This window comes from Myxine glutinosa, chromosome 2, assembly GCF_964187855.1.
Source record: "Myxine glutinosa chromosome 2, kmMyxGlut1.1, whole genome shotgun sequence".
Classification (NCBI taxonomy): domain Eukaryota; kingdom Metazoa; phylum Chordata; class Myxini; order Myxiniformes; family Myxinidae; genus Myxine; species Myxine glutinosa.
The window spans coordinates 185,115,425-185,129,512 of NC_136262.1; the positions used below are offsets into that span (position 1 = coordinate 185,115,425).

At 43.4% G+C, this 14,088-nt stretch overlaps 1 protein-coding gene across 8 annotated transcripts in view; it reads right to left on the reverse strand.

Annotated features, from left to right (window-relative positions):
• The window catches only part of LOC137421000 (unconventional myosin-IXa), a 285,807-nt gene that overhangs the window by 133,280 nt on the left and 138,439 nt on the right, over positions 1-14,088 (reverse strand). For all 8 annotated transcript variants that reach the window (XM_078772058.1, XM_078772064.1, XM_078772060.1 and 5 more), the window contains 2 exons: positions 8,126-8,247; positions 963-1,104 (listed from right to left, as the gene is read on the reverse strand). In XM_078772058.1, the coding sequence (XP_078628184.1) occupies positions 963-1,104; positions 8,126-8,247 (264 nt within the window). The remainder of the gene's footprint in view (positions 1-962; positions 1,105-8,125; positions 8,248-14,088) is intronic.

Below are 14,088 nucleotides of genomic sequence, written 5' to 3' on the forward strand. Positions count from 1 at the left end.
TATATATCTCTATCTCTATCTCTATCTCTATCTCTATCATCTTATCACAAACAAAATGTTTCAGGTTATACTTGCAAAACAGTTCCACCAGGCAACCTGCATGATCGGGGCCAAGGCGTGCCGGATCAGTTTCACACCAGAAGGTGATGGCCATTCCGCTGTGCCAATGACCAACCATGTACAAATGTAAATGCTATGCAGGGGTAGATTAAAGATTTTTGAAAAGGGTTCTCGTGATTCCCCAAAATATATCACACATTGTGTACGATGCTCACAATCAGGAGGTAATCCCGTTTAAAGCTTGAAAATGAATTTTCAGTGCAACCAAAATGCTTTGCTATAAGCTTTGAGATACAGTACTGTAAATACAGTACTTTCACAAATTTACACTCGGAAATTCAGAGGAGCTATGAACAGACATCAGGACAAGATGAGATGTAATTGAGAAAGGGTTCAACCTTGAGTTGTCAGTATGGCCAATGGCCATTGAATTCATTTGAGGCTAAAGCTGACGCAGTATACGTGGCATTTTATGTAAAATAAAGGGCCCGTATCCCTCGCGTTCCCCTCGGATCCATGCCGAGCATTCGTGCAAATGGCTCTTCAAAGATTTTCTCAAAGTAAAGTGACATTCCTGGGAAATATTAAAAGGGCAAGGCCATAACTATTTATGGATCTTGTAGATGTGAAGAATTAACACTTTCACAAAAGTGGAGTCAAGATTGCCTTTACTATGTGAACATCACAAAATAACAGCAAGAATTCACTTTAGAATGAGTAAGAGGAACTCCGATACAAAATTCCTTTAAAAACCGAAGTCATAAAAAAGTGACACAGAGCAGCAAACTATGACACGAAAATTACAACTATGAGTAGTATAGCAAGCATTTGGTGAACAAAATCTCCACAAGGTAGTTTGCAGAGAGAGCAAGAGCGTGTGTGATGGTGCCCATCAGGCATACCTTGATCATGTACTTGACTTTGCCAGCGTAATGCCGAATGATGAAGGCAGGCTCCATGATCGCTGTGATTTCATAGTACTCGTTTGCCATGTTTTGTCGTTTGAACTTTGCCAGCAGAGTTTCGTTGGTGGCTTGAGGGAAACTGGAATGCACATTAGTAGCTTATTGAAACCACATGTTACTCCAGTGAACCGCTGGCAGATGTCTTGCTAAGCAAGAGCCCTCCATCCATGTAACCATTGTGCAAGATCAAAATCCATCGCTGACTAAGCCTAACGTGGATGCTCATCGGCTACGCAACTTCTGATATGGTGACCACCAAATAATGGAGGTAGATTAAAAATAATGACAAAATCAATGTGCTTTACTTTTAAAAGCAGCAGAACCAACCAAGTTGTCAGGTTGGTGGGGGGTGGGGGAGTAGGGCAGGGGGAGGAGGGGTAGTGGGTTATGATGTATGCATTGAGTCCCAAATGTGTGCTCGCCTCCAGAAACAATTCCCAAAGGCCGGTGAAAATGCTCCAAATGCCCCTGGTTCATCATCAGTTATCAGGAAGTAGGAACCTGGTTGTCAATCAATTGGCAGGTCACTTTCCAGGTTAATACTTGTTAAGTCAGTGTGTATAGAAAGTGGGTAGTTGTACACTAAGAACTTTGACAGAGACGAAGGCCATTTGGCCCATCATGCTCCTCCCACATTTATTCAATATCTTGCGCTATATCAACAACACATTTATTGAACCGAATGGTTTATAAGCTTAAATTCAATGTAGGGTGGGGTAGAGATGCAGGAGTGGAGATGAGGACAGTGGGGCAGGCACAAACCACTATGGTGGTATACACACATACGGGCGACACACACACACGCGATATATAGTTAAGTCCCTATTTTAAACATAGAAATACCACGTTGTTAATGTAAATAAAACACCCCACTATTTTCATTTATTGCCGTTTTAAGTTGTGAACTTCAAATTTCAACAGACGCTCCTTTTTCTCAAAAGCTTATAACAACTATTTCAGTGAAGGACATAAGGAGATGAAGAAGAATTATTCCACAGCGACATCACTCGAAAATATTGACCGGTTAGGTACGAGATGTGATCGCAAGGAGACCAAATAAAATCGACCAGACAAGCGGTGAGGGAGAGTTGAGAAAGTTATCGTGAAATTCAGTCAATTTTTAAGGAGTACTTGGGATGGAAACAGTACAAACCTCATTAGGCCAAAAAAAACAAAACATGTTTAGCGTCCTGCCTTTTTGAAAAAAAGGAGGAACCTTTTTTTTTTTTTTTTTTTTTTAAATGGCCGCCAGGCTCATTTTTCCCAAGATGGTCGCCTGCTTTTTTGTTTCTTTAGATTTGAAATACATGTAGAATGTTTGGGTCTTGACGATCTGTGTTGACAAAATACAACATGTACTGAGTAACATATTAATAAAAGACTAGTAAAAGAGACCATTTCATATATTTGCATACTGTACTTTGTTTTCTTTTGTGTCTTTATACAGGTATACAGAAAAATTCAAGATGAGATTTGCAAACAATATCTTACCTATTTTATTATTACAATACAATAATGTATCTAAATGCATTTTACATTATATTTCATTATTTCTCAACCATATCTTCTTCCTAACATGGTAAAGCTACATGTACTCTACTTTGCAAATAAACTACAGCACGCTAGTGCTAGCGCTAACATTCTATAGCACGCTCACACGTTTTGCTAGTCTACAACAACCAGCCGCATATTACTGCCGGACCTGTATGTACGTGTATCACAGACGGGATTATTTTGTGTGAGCGGCCATGAAACAATTATGATGGAGACTATCAAATCGAGAGAGTGAGAAAATTGATTGCTCGCGATCAGTCGAACGATGTTTAAAAAAAAAAGAAGAAAAAAAAGGAGGCGGCCTCTAAAAAGGCAGCGGGCGGGGACGCTAAACATGAATATTTTTTTGTTTGGCCTTATGTTCAGCAGTTGTTTCCAGACGATTGTGACAAGAGAATGGAGTTTTGTGAACATTTCCTTCCATGAATTGATGACTATCTTTTTGGGTTACATAACATTATCTGGTCTTATGAGGTTGTTTTCCATATTGGTTGTTTTGCCGAACTGCCATTACTGGTCAGGAAATGATCCAGAAATGATAGTCAAATGCAACAAAAATCGGCCAAAACTGCTTGATTGGTGTGGAATGACTTCAACCCAACTCAATGGACCATACATCCTGATACAATGAACAGACGGAGATAGTTGGAAATGCTTCAACACTTTCTTCGAAAAATTCAGCAATGGCACAACACAGATGGAACGATTTCTGTACAAGATGATGCCCTCCACTTCTCGATTGAAGTCCGTAATTGGTTGGATACCCACTTTCCACACACATGGATTGGGTGATAAGAACCGAAATGGTGGCCATCCAGGAGTCCTGATTTAACCCCGTGTGATTTTCTTGTGTAGGGACAGGCGAAGAAAAGTGCACACCAGAAAACCTGCTAATTTGGCCGATTTAGAAAGTTATATACACAATGTTTTTTCCGATTTGCGAGAGGTGTTTCTTAGGAGTTCCATTGGAACATGTTGTCAAACGATTGAAAATAATGTGTCAAGAAACCAGGAGCTTCTGTCGAAATTTTACATTTACAAATTAAAATGGCAATAAATTGTTTTTCAGGAAAAAAAACATTTTGGTGTTTTATTTACATGATAACATCATGGTATTTCAACCCCGGTCACTTCTCCCACCTTTCCCCCTTCCTCCTCCCATCCCACCTTTCCCCCTTCCTCCTCCCATCCCACCCCTCCCTCCTCTCAACCCACCCCCACCCCTCCCTCCTCTCAACCCACCCCCCCTCCTCCTCTCAACCCACACCCCCTCCTCTCCTCTCCTCTCAACCCACCCCATCCTCCTCTCAACCCACCCCCACCCCTCCCTCCTCTCAACACACCCCACCCCTCCCTCCCTCCTCTCAACCCACCACACCCCACCCCTCCCTCCTCTCAACCCACCCCCACTCCTCCCTCCTCTCAACCCACCCCACCCCTCCCTCCTCTCAACCCCCCCCTCCTCCTCTTAACCCACACCCCCTCCTCTCCTCTCTTCTCAACCCACCCCACCCCACCCCACCCTCCTCTCTTCTCTTCTCAACCTACCCTCCTCTCCTCTCCTCTCAACCCACCCTCCTCTCCTCTCCTCTCAACCCATCCTCCTCTCCTCTCAACCCACCCTCCTCTCCTCTCCTCTCAACCCACCCTCCTCTCCTCTCCTCTCAACCCACCCTCCTCTCCTCTCCCCTCCTCTTAACCCACCCCACCCTCCTCCCCTCTCTTCTCTTCTCTTCCCACCCCACCCTCCTCTCAACTCACCCAATCCCTCCCTCCCACCTCTCAACCCACCCCTCCCTCCTCCCATCCCACTCCTCCCTCCTCTCAATCCACCCCATCCCTCCAGACTCTCACCCCACCCTTTCCCCACCCTCTTCTTACATAAATCTGTTGGATTTCCACAATTAAGCCCATGCTTAGAGATAACATTTTATTTTATCAACCTGCAAAATATTTAACAGAAACAGCAACATTGAACATATTATTGTAATGATTTTGGGTGGACAATATTGAATGTTTTTCCATCAAGGGCCCGAATATATAAATTGTTTGGTGATCCAAATCTAGAGCAGCCCACATATAGTTGACCATATTGTTACGGATTCGTCACTTCCGCTGTTGTGGTTTTCATCCACTAGAAACACTTCTGGTTCTATGTATTATTATCATCATTGTTTAAGTGAAATGGTCATTAGTATTATCAAAATGTAAAAAGGTTAACTTTAAATGAAACAGGAAACCGGATCGGGAACGGGAAGACGGAGAAGAAGAAGAAGGCGAGGGCGTGGCGAGTGAAGTCGGACAAGAAGCAAGTAGCTTCCAGCTCCGTAGCGAGCGTTGTCGAACGAAAGTCGCGAGTGACCTTTGAGTTTCCTTGAAAGGAGTTCCTGCGATAGGTGTTATCGCTGGGGGATTGAAACACCTGCGTGGTCAGGTTTGGGCATTGCAATTCCGAAGAATCATCGCCGGGTCGTGTCGACAAGTCAGAGCCGTCGGTCATTTTGACACTCGCGCTTTGTTCAGTAAAAGGTCTTGGCTACGCGTCAGCTTTTTTCACCATCCTGTCGTCTGTCAGGGATGTGTGTGCGCAACGCTGGGTTTGAAGTTTAAGTGGCGGTTCGCCGACTGAACCGGGAAGGTTCGTATCTGGGGAGGGAGGGGGGGGGGGGCCTTTGGGATTTCCCATTCCACCGCGAGTTCGCCTTTGGTTTTGGACCACGTGACTTTTGCGTCGCTTCGACCGCCTGCGCCTGAGAGCTGCTTCGACGGTGTGACTGCCCTTGCCATCTGCACGGGATTCTGGTCTCGATTGGACATTGTTCTAGCGATCGCCGTAGCGAGTCAACTTCGTCTTGAGGACGGGAATATAGAGACATTGGGGAAGGTTTTTCCACTCACTGGGAACACCGTGAGTTATCCTATGCTAGTTGATGGTACCATCATAAGATGTGTTGAGTGTACTTTTGATTGCTATTTGTTGTACCGTTATTCTTGTGTGATTTTTAATACAATATTTGTTTGTTGATAATCATTGGTGTGGTTTCACTATTAATTTCTGACAGAATAACATATTTTTCTGCCGTGGCTCCTCTCGGGGCTCGGAGGTACATCTTGACCAGGGGGTCGGGGAGGAACACGTAACAATATGAAAAAGACATTCGAAATCTGTTTTGTTGTTAGACCATTGGAAAACACGGACTAATTAGCCAAATTAATAAATGGCATGGTATTACACTAAATCCCCACATCCGGAGCCACAAGGTGATGGTACAAATCGCTCGTTATCTCTTCGTTTAATTATTCCTCTTGCCGGCTATCCACATAGTGACCTGTTCTTGCGTTTGCAATTCATGCCTCAGCCACTGTCACGTGGTTGCACAGAGGCTGTAAAGGCGACAATATATCAATTGATGTACCCCTATATCGCCAATGCTTCTAGGTATCTATCCAACTAAAATTTAAACCTATGTACTGTTTCTGCTGCTGGTACCTTTCCAAGGATGACAATTCCATGCATTAACTACTCTGAGTGAAAGACCCCTGCTTTAAAACTGTCCTAACTCTCTTCTTCTTTACTGTCAGACTGTGGTCGTTGGTCCTGTCAATGACTATTCTGCCGAAATAACTCTTCCACACTCGTTTTTATCTATACCTTTCATAATATTAAGCATGTATCATATCCCTTCGCAATTGCCTCTTTTCTAATGGAAAAAAAACAACCCAAAAGTCCTGCAAAAAAGTTCCTGGAATCAATCTCGTCACACTACACTGTTCCCTCTCTGCAGCAGACATGTCCTTCTAGAGATGTTGAGACAAAAACTACACACTATTCTGGGCGAGGCCTAAGATCCTGTCGTGTTAAAATATCTCTAATTATCTCCAGAGGCTTCATCGAAACGTGCGGTGTTCAAGTGTATACTTCAATTGAATAAAATAATGATTTTAAAGATCGTTTAAAAAGAAATCTGGAAGTTCAACGCTATTGAAGAAGTCTTCGACACCACCCTATAGAACATATCCAAGTATTCCAAGACTGAAGGATTTTTGAAGTGACAAGAGATTTGTGTTCAGTTTAAATAAAATAAAGATTGTAAATGTTGTATAAATTAATTCATTCTGGGTTTTACCGCCGTTTTTTGCAGTGCCGATAACATCACCCTCTCAAACACATTACATTAGTTATCTATGCCTGTTGGTTGTGTCCTTTGTGACGTCCTTAATAAGGTTAATTTTCCTGTTTGGAATGATTTGTATTTTTTTTGATTGCCAGGCCGATAGAGTAAAAAATTATCTCACTCGTCTTTGCACAAGTGCAATTGGGCCAAATTCAGAGCCAACGCGCTGCTGAACTACAGGTTCGTTTTCCGACTTATGTTCCAATTCGTGTTCGAAATAAAACGTTCAATTTAAATTAAGTGGTTCCTCAATCATAAATTGACGTTTGTACACAGACAGTAAGATGAACAGACAGAAGTGACCCAATTGCTTAACCCCACTTTTTGCTTCGCATGCACGGGGTAATTTTTTGTATACAAGATCGAGGCTCGTGTAAGAGCTAACATCAATCACAAAAAAGAAAAAAAACGGACACACAAAACATACAATAAAGGGAGCAGGAGATAAGATGGGGAGAGAGAGGGAAGCACACAAGTACAACAGCAAAGAACAGGGACATTGGGAGATCCGTGGGAGGGAGAGGGCTTGGCTTGGGGGGAGGAGGCATGGGAAGGTGGGGTGGGGGGAGTTGGAAAAGGTATAAAACACATGGGCACTGCTAGAACTTCCAGGAAAGAAAGAAGTCGGGATTTCAAAAAAAAGTGGATCTGGGATGAAAGTAATATATGGTAATAAAAAAGGGTAATAACAACTACGGCGATTTTTTGTTTGTCTACTAATGACTGTGAATCAGGCAAAAGTGCACCGATATCGCCAAATGGTATCATCATGCATTTGATTGACGTACAAACCCTTCTACTGGGGGGGTTCATAACCAACGTCCTATCAAAATTCATAATATTCGGTTTTGTTCCTGTACCTGTTACATTTGTTTGGCATCGTTCGCAAGTAAATAATAATTATCAATAATTATCAATTATCAAATAATTATCAAATAATTTGACAATGTAGTCTAAATTTCGTAGCTCAAGTAAATAGTCAGCGAGGATACAAACCATTTGATTTATTGTAAAATGAAGAACGTCTTGCTCGTGTCAATCTGCATATAGGCAGACAGGTAGAACAATGGATGAAATCCACAGGATGTTGATTAAGGTATGCTAACCTCGGTGGGAAGCAAGGAGAAGCTGACGTTTCAGATAATAACCCTCTTCTGCTCCGGCGAAGGGCTAAGGCCCAAAATATCAGCTCGCTCTGGCTTCGCACAGCAGTTAGCATACCTTAATCAACACCCTGTGGATTTCATCCATTTGATTTATTGTTATGATAGTTGTGGAATTTTGGAAGTACAAAGGTTGGCAAGATCTTTCTGTTACATTTACAGATGCAAGCATCCGGTTGTTAATGACCATTAGATGCACACTTCTTACTTGCATTCCTCATCCAGCAGATGAAACAATCCCGTGGGCTTCTTGCTGATGAGATTTATGCAGCCAGTGTTGTCAATGTAATCAATGGTGTTCCAGTTGATCCCTTCCCGCTGATACTCTTCCTAAAATACAAACCGAAGGAAAAGGAATTATACATTCATCATTTCCCTTGATGTGCAGCTTACAAAACAACAATGATTCAATATTCACCCTTCCTCAACCTCCCCCCACCTGCACCTCAACCCTCATTTTTTATGTTGTTGGGCTTTTTTGGTATGCAAAGCTTGTCATGTGACCACATTTCATCTGCAGGAATTGAGGAGCATTGAAAAGTTGCACAGCAAATGGTAGAAGCCAAGAAAGCAAACACATTGAGAATGGAATTTGAAAATAAGAGGACACATGAGGAAGTGTTGGGCAATGCAACAAAAGGCGAATTAAAGACTACAACAAAGCACAAACAATAAGGCCTAAAATGTGAAAACTAAACTGCTTCATTGCTGGACTGAAAGAAAAAGAAAAGAAGCAAGAGTGGGCTCGTATACTATAAGGAATATAATTCACAGGTGGTGGTGAAAGGAGGAGAGGTCAAAAGTGTGTTTGGTTTTAGTGAGTCGAATAACTCGGGCCACAAAAGGTGGCAGGGGGATTGAGTGGACCAGGTGATGTGGACCAGATGGGAGAAGATGAAGGCCACCAAATCATAAAAAAACAAGCAGTCCCCATTCTTCAGCTTCCTGTCAGTAAATGCAAATTGCGTCAAGGCTATTACGTAACAGCTCTTCTTTGCATAGTTGTGACTGCTGGCATGCAATGGGAAGCTCTGCTGATTTGGCATAATTTTGAATCGACCTCCCAACAGTGACTCGGTAGTATTTTGCATTTCGTATCCCTACCTGTGCGTGTGTACAGGGTTGGTTAACAAATATCTCTTCTGATAAGCATGGCGTACTCAAAGGTGTGGCTAACCTACTCCAGGCAAGAGCGTGGACAAACGGTTGCCATGCACAATCTCTGGAAAGGGGTGAGCATTAGCTTCTCAATGGGAGGACCGTGAAAATAAAATGAGAGGCAGAGAGGAAGACGAAGGCAAAGATGTAGTAAAAAGCAGAACGTGAGCATGGCAAGGCCGAATGAGTGCATAAGGCAGAATGTGAGTGCAGACAGGGAGTGACATAGTGAAAGCCCAACTGCTCTATCATGTCCATCTAATCTTTGTTTCAAATTCCTTCCAGTGTCACCAATGGAGAGTTGGTCACAGTCTTTGCATGATGAATGGTAAACTACTCCAGATTTATCACCAGTTGATATTGTGTCCTTCAGTTTTGAAATGACAAACTTAATCCCAATCCCAAAAATAAGCACAAATATAATCTCTCGGTAACAGAGCTGAAGGCTATGAATAGTCTGAGAAATAGGAAAGACTTCATCTTTGCACCAGCAGACAAGGGCAGGGCAGTGGCAGTAATGGACGAGTCGTACCATGGTAAAATCATATCGCTACTGGAGGATGGTAAAACTTATGAAAAACTACCTGATGACCCAACTCTGAAGCAACAACATGTCCTTAAACACATGATTGTCATTGCTAAAACGAGCAGACAGGCTGGGCAGCCAAGACTACAACTGCAGCAATGGTTCAGCAAACCAGAACTCAGACTATATGGTTTTCCCAAGGTCCACAAAGAGAAAGTCCCTCTGAGACCAACTGCGTCCTTTATTAATGCTCCATTTTACCAACTGTCAGGTTACCTCGCCAGACTTGCGGCAGACTTGTGAAAAAGACCGATAAAACAGTCAAGAATAGTTGTGAATTTTTCAAAAGGATGAGAGGTTAGAATCTAAAGCCTAGGTCACACATAGGCGGATTTGTCGGCGACTACTGGCGACTGGAAAAATCGCCACCACCCGCCGACAATCGTAATGAAACCGTAATGGACGGTCTTCTGTAGTCGTGGTTATCCTCCCCAGGTCGGCTGCAGTCGGCAAGAGCCGCAAAGGGGCAAAATATTTTTTTAAATGTTTAAAAACGGCACGCTCAGTCGTCCTCGAAAAAAATCCGCCATGCTGTCGTGATGGAACCGCCATGCTGTCGTCGGTATCCGTAATAAGACCATAAAGCGGCCGCAACCCAGTCGCTCATAGTCTTCCGCAATCGCACCAGCATCGCCCCACCAGCTAGCACGGCAGAGATGCGAATGCCATACGGCCTTCCTGCGGCATCTTCCCGACTACGGGCCGACACTGTTGCGGCTGCATATTGACTACAGAAGAACTGCCACGTCTCCCCTGCGGCTATGGGAGACTGACGACGACAGCAGTAGGACAAGTGGCGGCCGAGTTACGGCCATTGGCGACAGAGATACGACTGCCTGGCGACTGCATTACGACATACCACGATTCCATGGCAAGACAGGATGGTGTGAGGGTCTCCGTGGAGTGAGGTCCTGTGGTGCCGACAAGGATATGGCTTTATTGTTTGGACTTGGGACTTTTGGGAACTTTCTTTTTGGGACTTTGGTCCTTTGGAAACTTTATTTATGGGACTTGGGACCAGTGGAAATAATTTGTTGGACTTTATTTCCATTCTCTCTCCCTGCAGAAAAGTTTGATTATTACATTACAATGATACATCTTTATTAACTTTCTTATTGTACATCAAACATCTTTATGCTTCATGTCATACATCATTGAAGTGAATAAAGTGAAATGTAAAATAGAGAAATAAAGATTTAAAAAGTTGTGTGAATCGTCTCCAATCGCCGGCGGTCTTATTGCAGTCTTGCGGACGTCGGAGTAAATGGATGATCCGCCATCGGTCGTAATCTAGCCGCCAGACTGTCGCCACGCTGCCGCCGTGCATCCGCAATGCAGTCGTCGTCGATCTTCAACAGTCGCCATCCCACTCGGGGCGTCGTTGCAATGCAGTCGCAATGTGGCCGCCTGCAGTCGCCATACTGCCGCCTGACCATATTTGACCGCCCAAAATCGCCAGTAGTCGCCGAAAAATCTTGATCGCCGGCAGTCGCCAAAATATCCGCCTATGTGTGACTTAGGCCTAAGAAGACGGGACAATGGCATATTTGGACGCGATTTCACTCTTCACCAATATCCCGGTGGATATGGCGGCGAGTGCCACGCTCGATCGTTTGAAACATTCTAATGATTGGAAAATGGCTTGTCAAAACAGCCAAATGACAACTGAGGACGTTACCGGCCTGCTGGAGATGTGTCTAAATAGCACTACCTTCATCTACGATGGCACACACTAATCGACAAATATTTGGTACAGCTATGGGTTCACCGGTCTCTGCCATTGTGGCTACCTTGGTAATGGAGGAACTTGATCGAAAGATATTTGAGTCCCATGGGAATTGACTCCTATGATACTGGAACAGGTATGTGGATGACACTTTCGCCAATTTGCAATTGAAACGGAAAAAGAAAGCAAATTGTCTTTTTTGGATGTGGCTGTACACCGTAAGCCTGATGGCTACCTAAAGACGTCGGTCTACAGGAAACCAACCCACACCAACGGATTACTGGATTTTAATTCCTGCAACCCAATCTCCCACAACGCAGTGTAGCATGGACATTGGCAGCTCTGGTGTGGATTGTGTCATCCAAAGCCGATGCAAATAAAGAAATCAGATTAGTTCGAGGAGTCTTGCTCAAAATGCGTATAGCAAAGTGATACTTCCTATCCTGAAAGAACTAAAACAGACAGAACGGAAGGAGCCAGACACGCTTGGGCACTGTCTACTGCCGTACTAGCCGGGCCTTTCTGAAAGGATTGGCAAGATAGTACGCAGCGCAAGGATTGGTGTAGCCTACAAGCCTCGACGCAGCATCCATGCTGTCATTTCAAAACCTAAGGACACAATATCAACTGGTGACAAATCTGGAGTAGTTTACCATTCATCATGCAAAGACTGTGACCAAATCTACATTTTTGAAACTCGACGAAATTTGAAACAAAGGCAAGATGAACATGATATAGCTGTTAGAATACAGTTTGCAGCAGCATAACCTGTTTATTGCCTTGTATCTAATTTTTCCACACTGTATTCCAGCAAATCGGGAACAGGCAGCAAGGGGTTTCCATGCATTACATGGACATTATGGATCCAGACTGAAGGAAACAACATGAAATTGTGGTTTTCCTTCTAACCTGAAGTCCTGGAGGGAAGTGTAGGATTGAACAGCTTCAGGAAGGTTGTTCCTTAAATGGGAGAAAAGACAAAAAAAAAAGAGCGGAGGTGGACGGTAAATGCGGATTTTGGGAGTTCAATGAAAATTTGTAGAACACATACCGGAGATGTGAAGAGTCAGAGGGCCGAGAGAGCAGAGGGATCAATCCTTTCATCCTTTCAGGTACCAACCAAAGTAATGTAATGGTGGTCTCAAAGAGGCATCTGTAAGCTCTCAAAAATGACATCAGTGCAGGCCTGCTTGCTAGGCCTGCGAGAAGATGGGGAGGGTCGGATGCTGAGACGGAGGGTAGAGAACCGGGAGACCACTGACCTACCTCTGATGTGGCCCACAGACCTTTGTTTCATCCCCATTATGAGAGATGCCAATAATTTTGAGAGCTTTAAATTTCACAGAATGCAGGAGAGATAAATGTGAGGTTGGGGCACCAGCCCATAGCAGGGAGCTACGGACAAAGGCCTTGTAGACTGTGAGTAGCTCTGATTTTCCAAAGAAAGACGGACCGACAGTGGTGAGCTTTGCTATGTGGTCGGTCCAGGAAAGGTCATGGCTGATTGTGAAACCAAATGTTCAAGAGACAATCTCTTCCAATGGATGACCAAGGAAATAGGTGGGTTCCTTTGATAATCCGTTTGGAACGAAAGGGTGAGACTGAGATTTCCCCGGATTGAAGGACGTTCCATTTCCAGTATCTAATCCAGTATAATTTATTAGACCAGTATCTAATCATTTCCAGATCAGCATAGAGAGATCCATCTGCCTCGCAGAGGGATGGAAGGGCTGTACAACACAATGTGATGTCGTTTGCAAAAAGGAAAAGAGGGTTTTTCAGACTATTGGGCTAATTTACACCTTATTGGATCAATGTCAACTTGGTGCAACCCGATTTATATTGATGCTTCATTTTCCGCCTTCTAACTTGTCTTTTGATTTGCTGATTCAGTTATATAGGAATCCTTGTGTGTTGTGATATAATTTGCTTGTATGTCTGTTGTATTCTCAACATGGCTCCGCAGCAATTCTTGCTCGCAAGAAAAAAAGAAAATAACCTTCGTTTTGGATGCTATCACAAATGCAAGGTTGTTTAATGGAGTCATCGTCCTACGTTTGAATTGTCATTCAATGACACCACACACAAAAACCTAGTACATTTCTGAAGAGCTCAGAGGCTCTGAAAAAGGACATAATATACCCAGTCAACATCAAACTTCAAAGGCTTGTTTGGAAATGTGGTCTACCCATGGAAGGTCATTTAATAATTAAATACTCAAAAGATTACAACTGCTGGAAAAGTTAACATAAGCTGAAAGGAGGATTTGGTAGTCTCTTCATTGCAAGAGAAAGAATATTTGACTTGTTTCAATCAAAACTCCAGGTCTTCAAAACCTCCAAGTCTCCAGGTTTTCAAAACAGCTGTTCACCACCATATCACATCTTCCCCCATCCAAAAACTTGATCTTTTCTACCCCCGTTAATCCACCCCAAACCCACCTTCTTCAAATTCCATTTTCTTTACTGAAAGTCCTTGTAGTGTCCACCTTGTTTATCCCGTGTACCCCACCCAGCCCTCTCTCTTCCATAGATCTCCCAATGTCCCTGTTCTCTACTGTTGTTGTGCTTTCCTCTCTCTCTCCCCCTCTTGTCTCCCACTCCCTTTATTATGTTTCATGTGTTTCTGTCTATGTTTATGCTTGTGTGTATGTGTTAGCTCTTGCATGGCCTCGACTTTGTATACAAAAATAAATAAATAA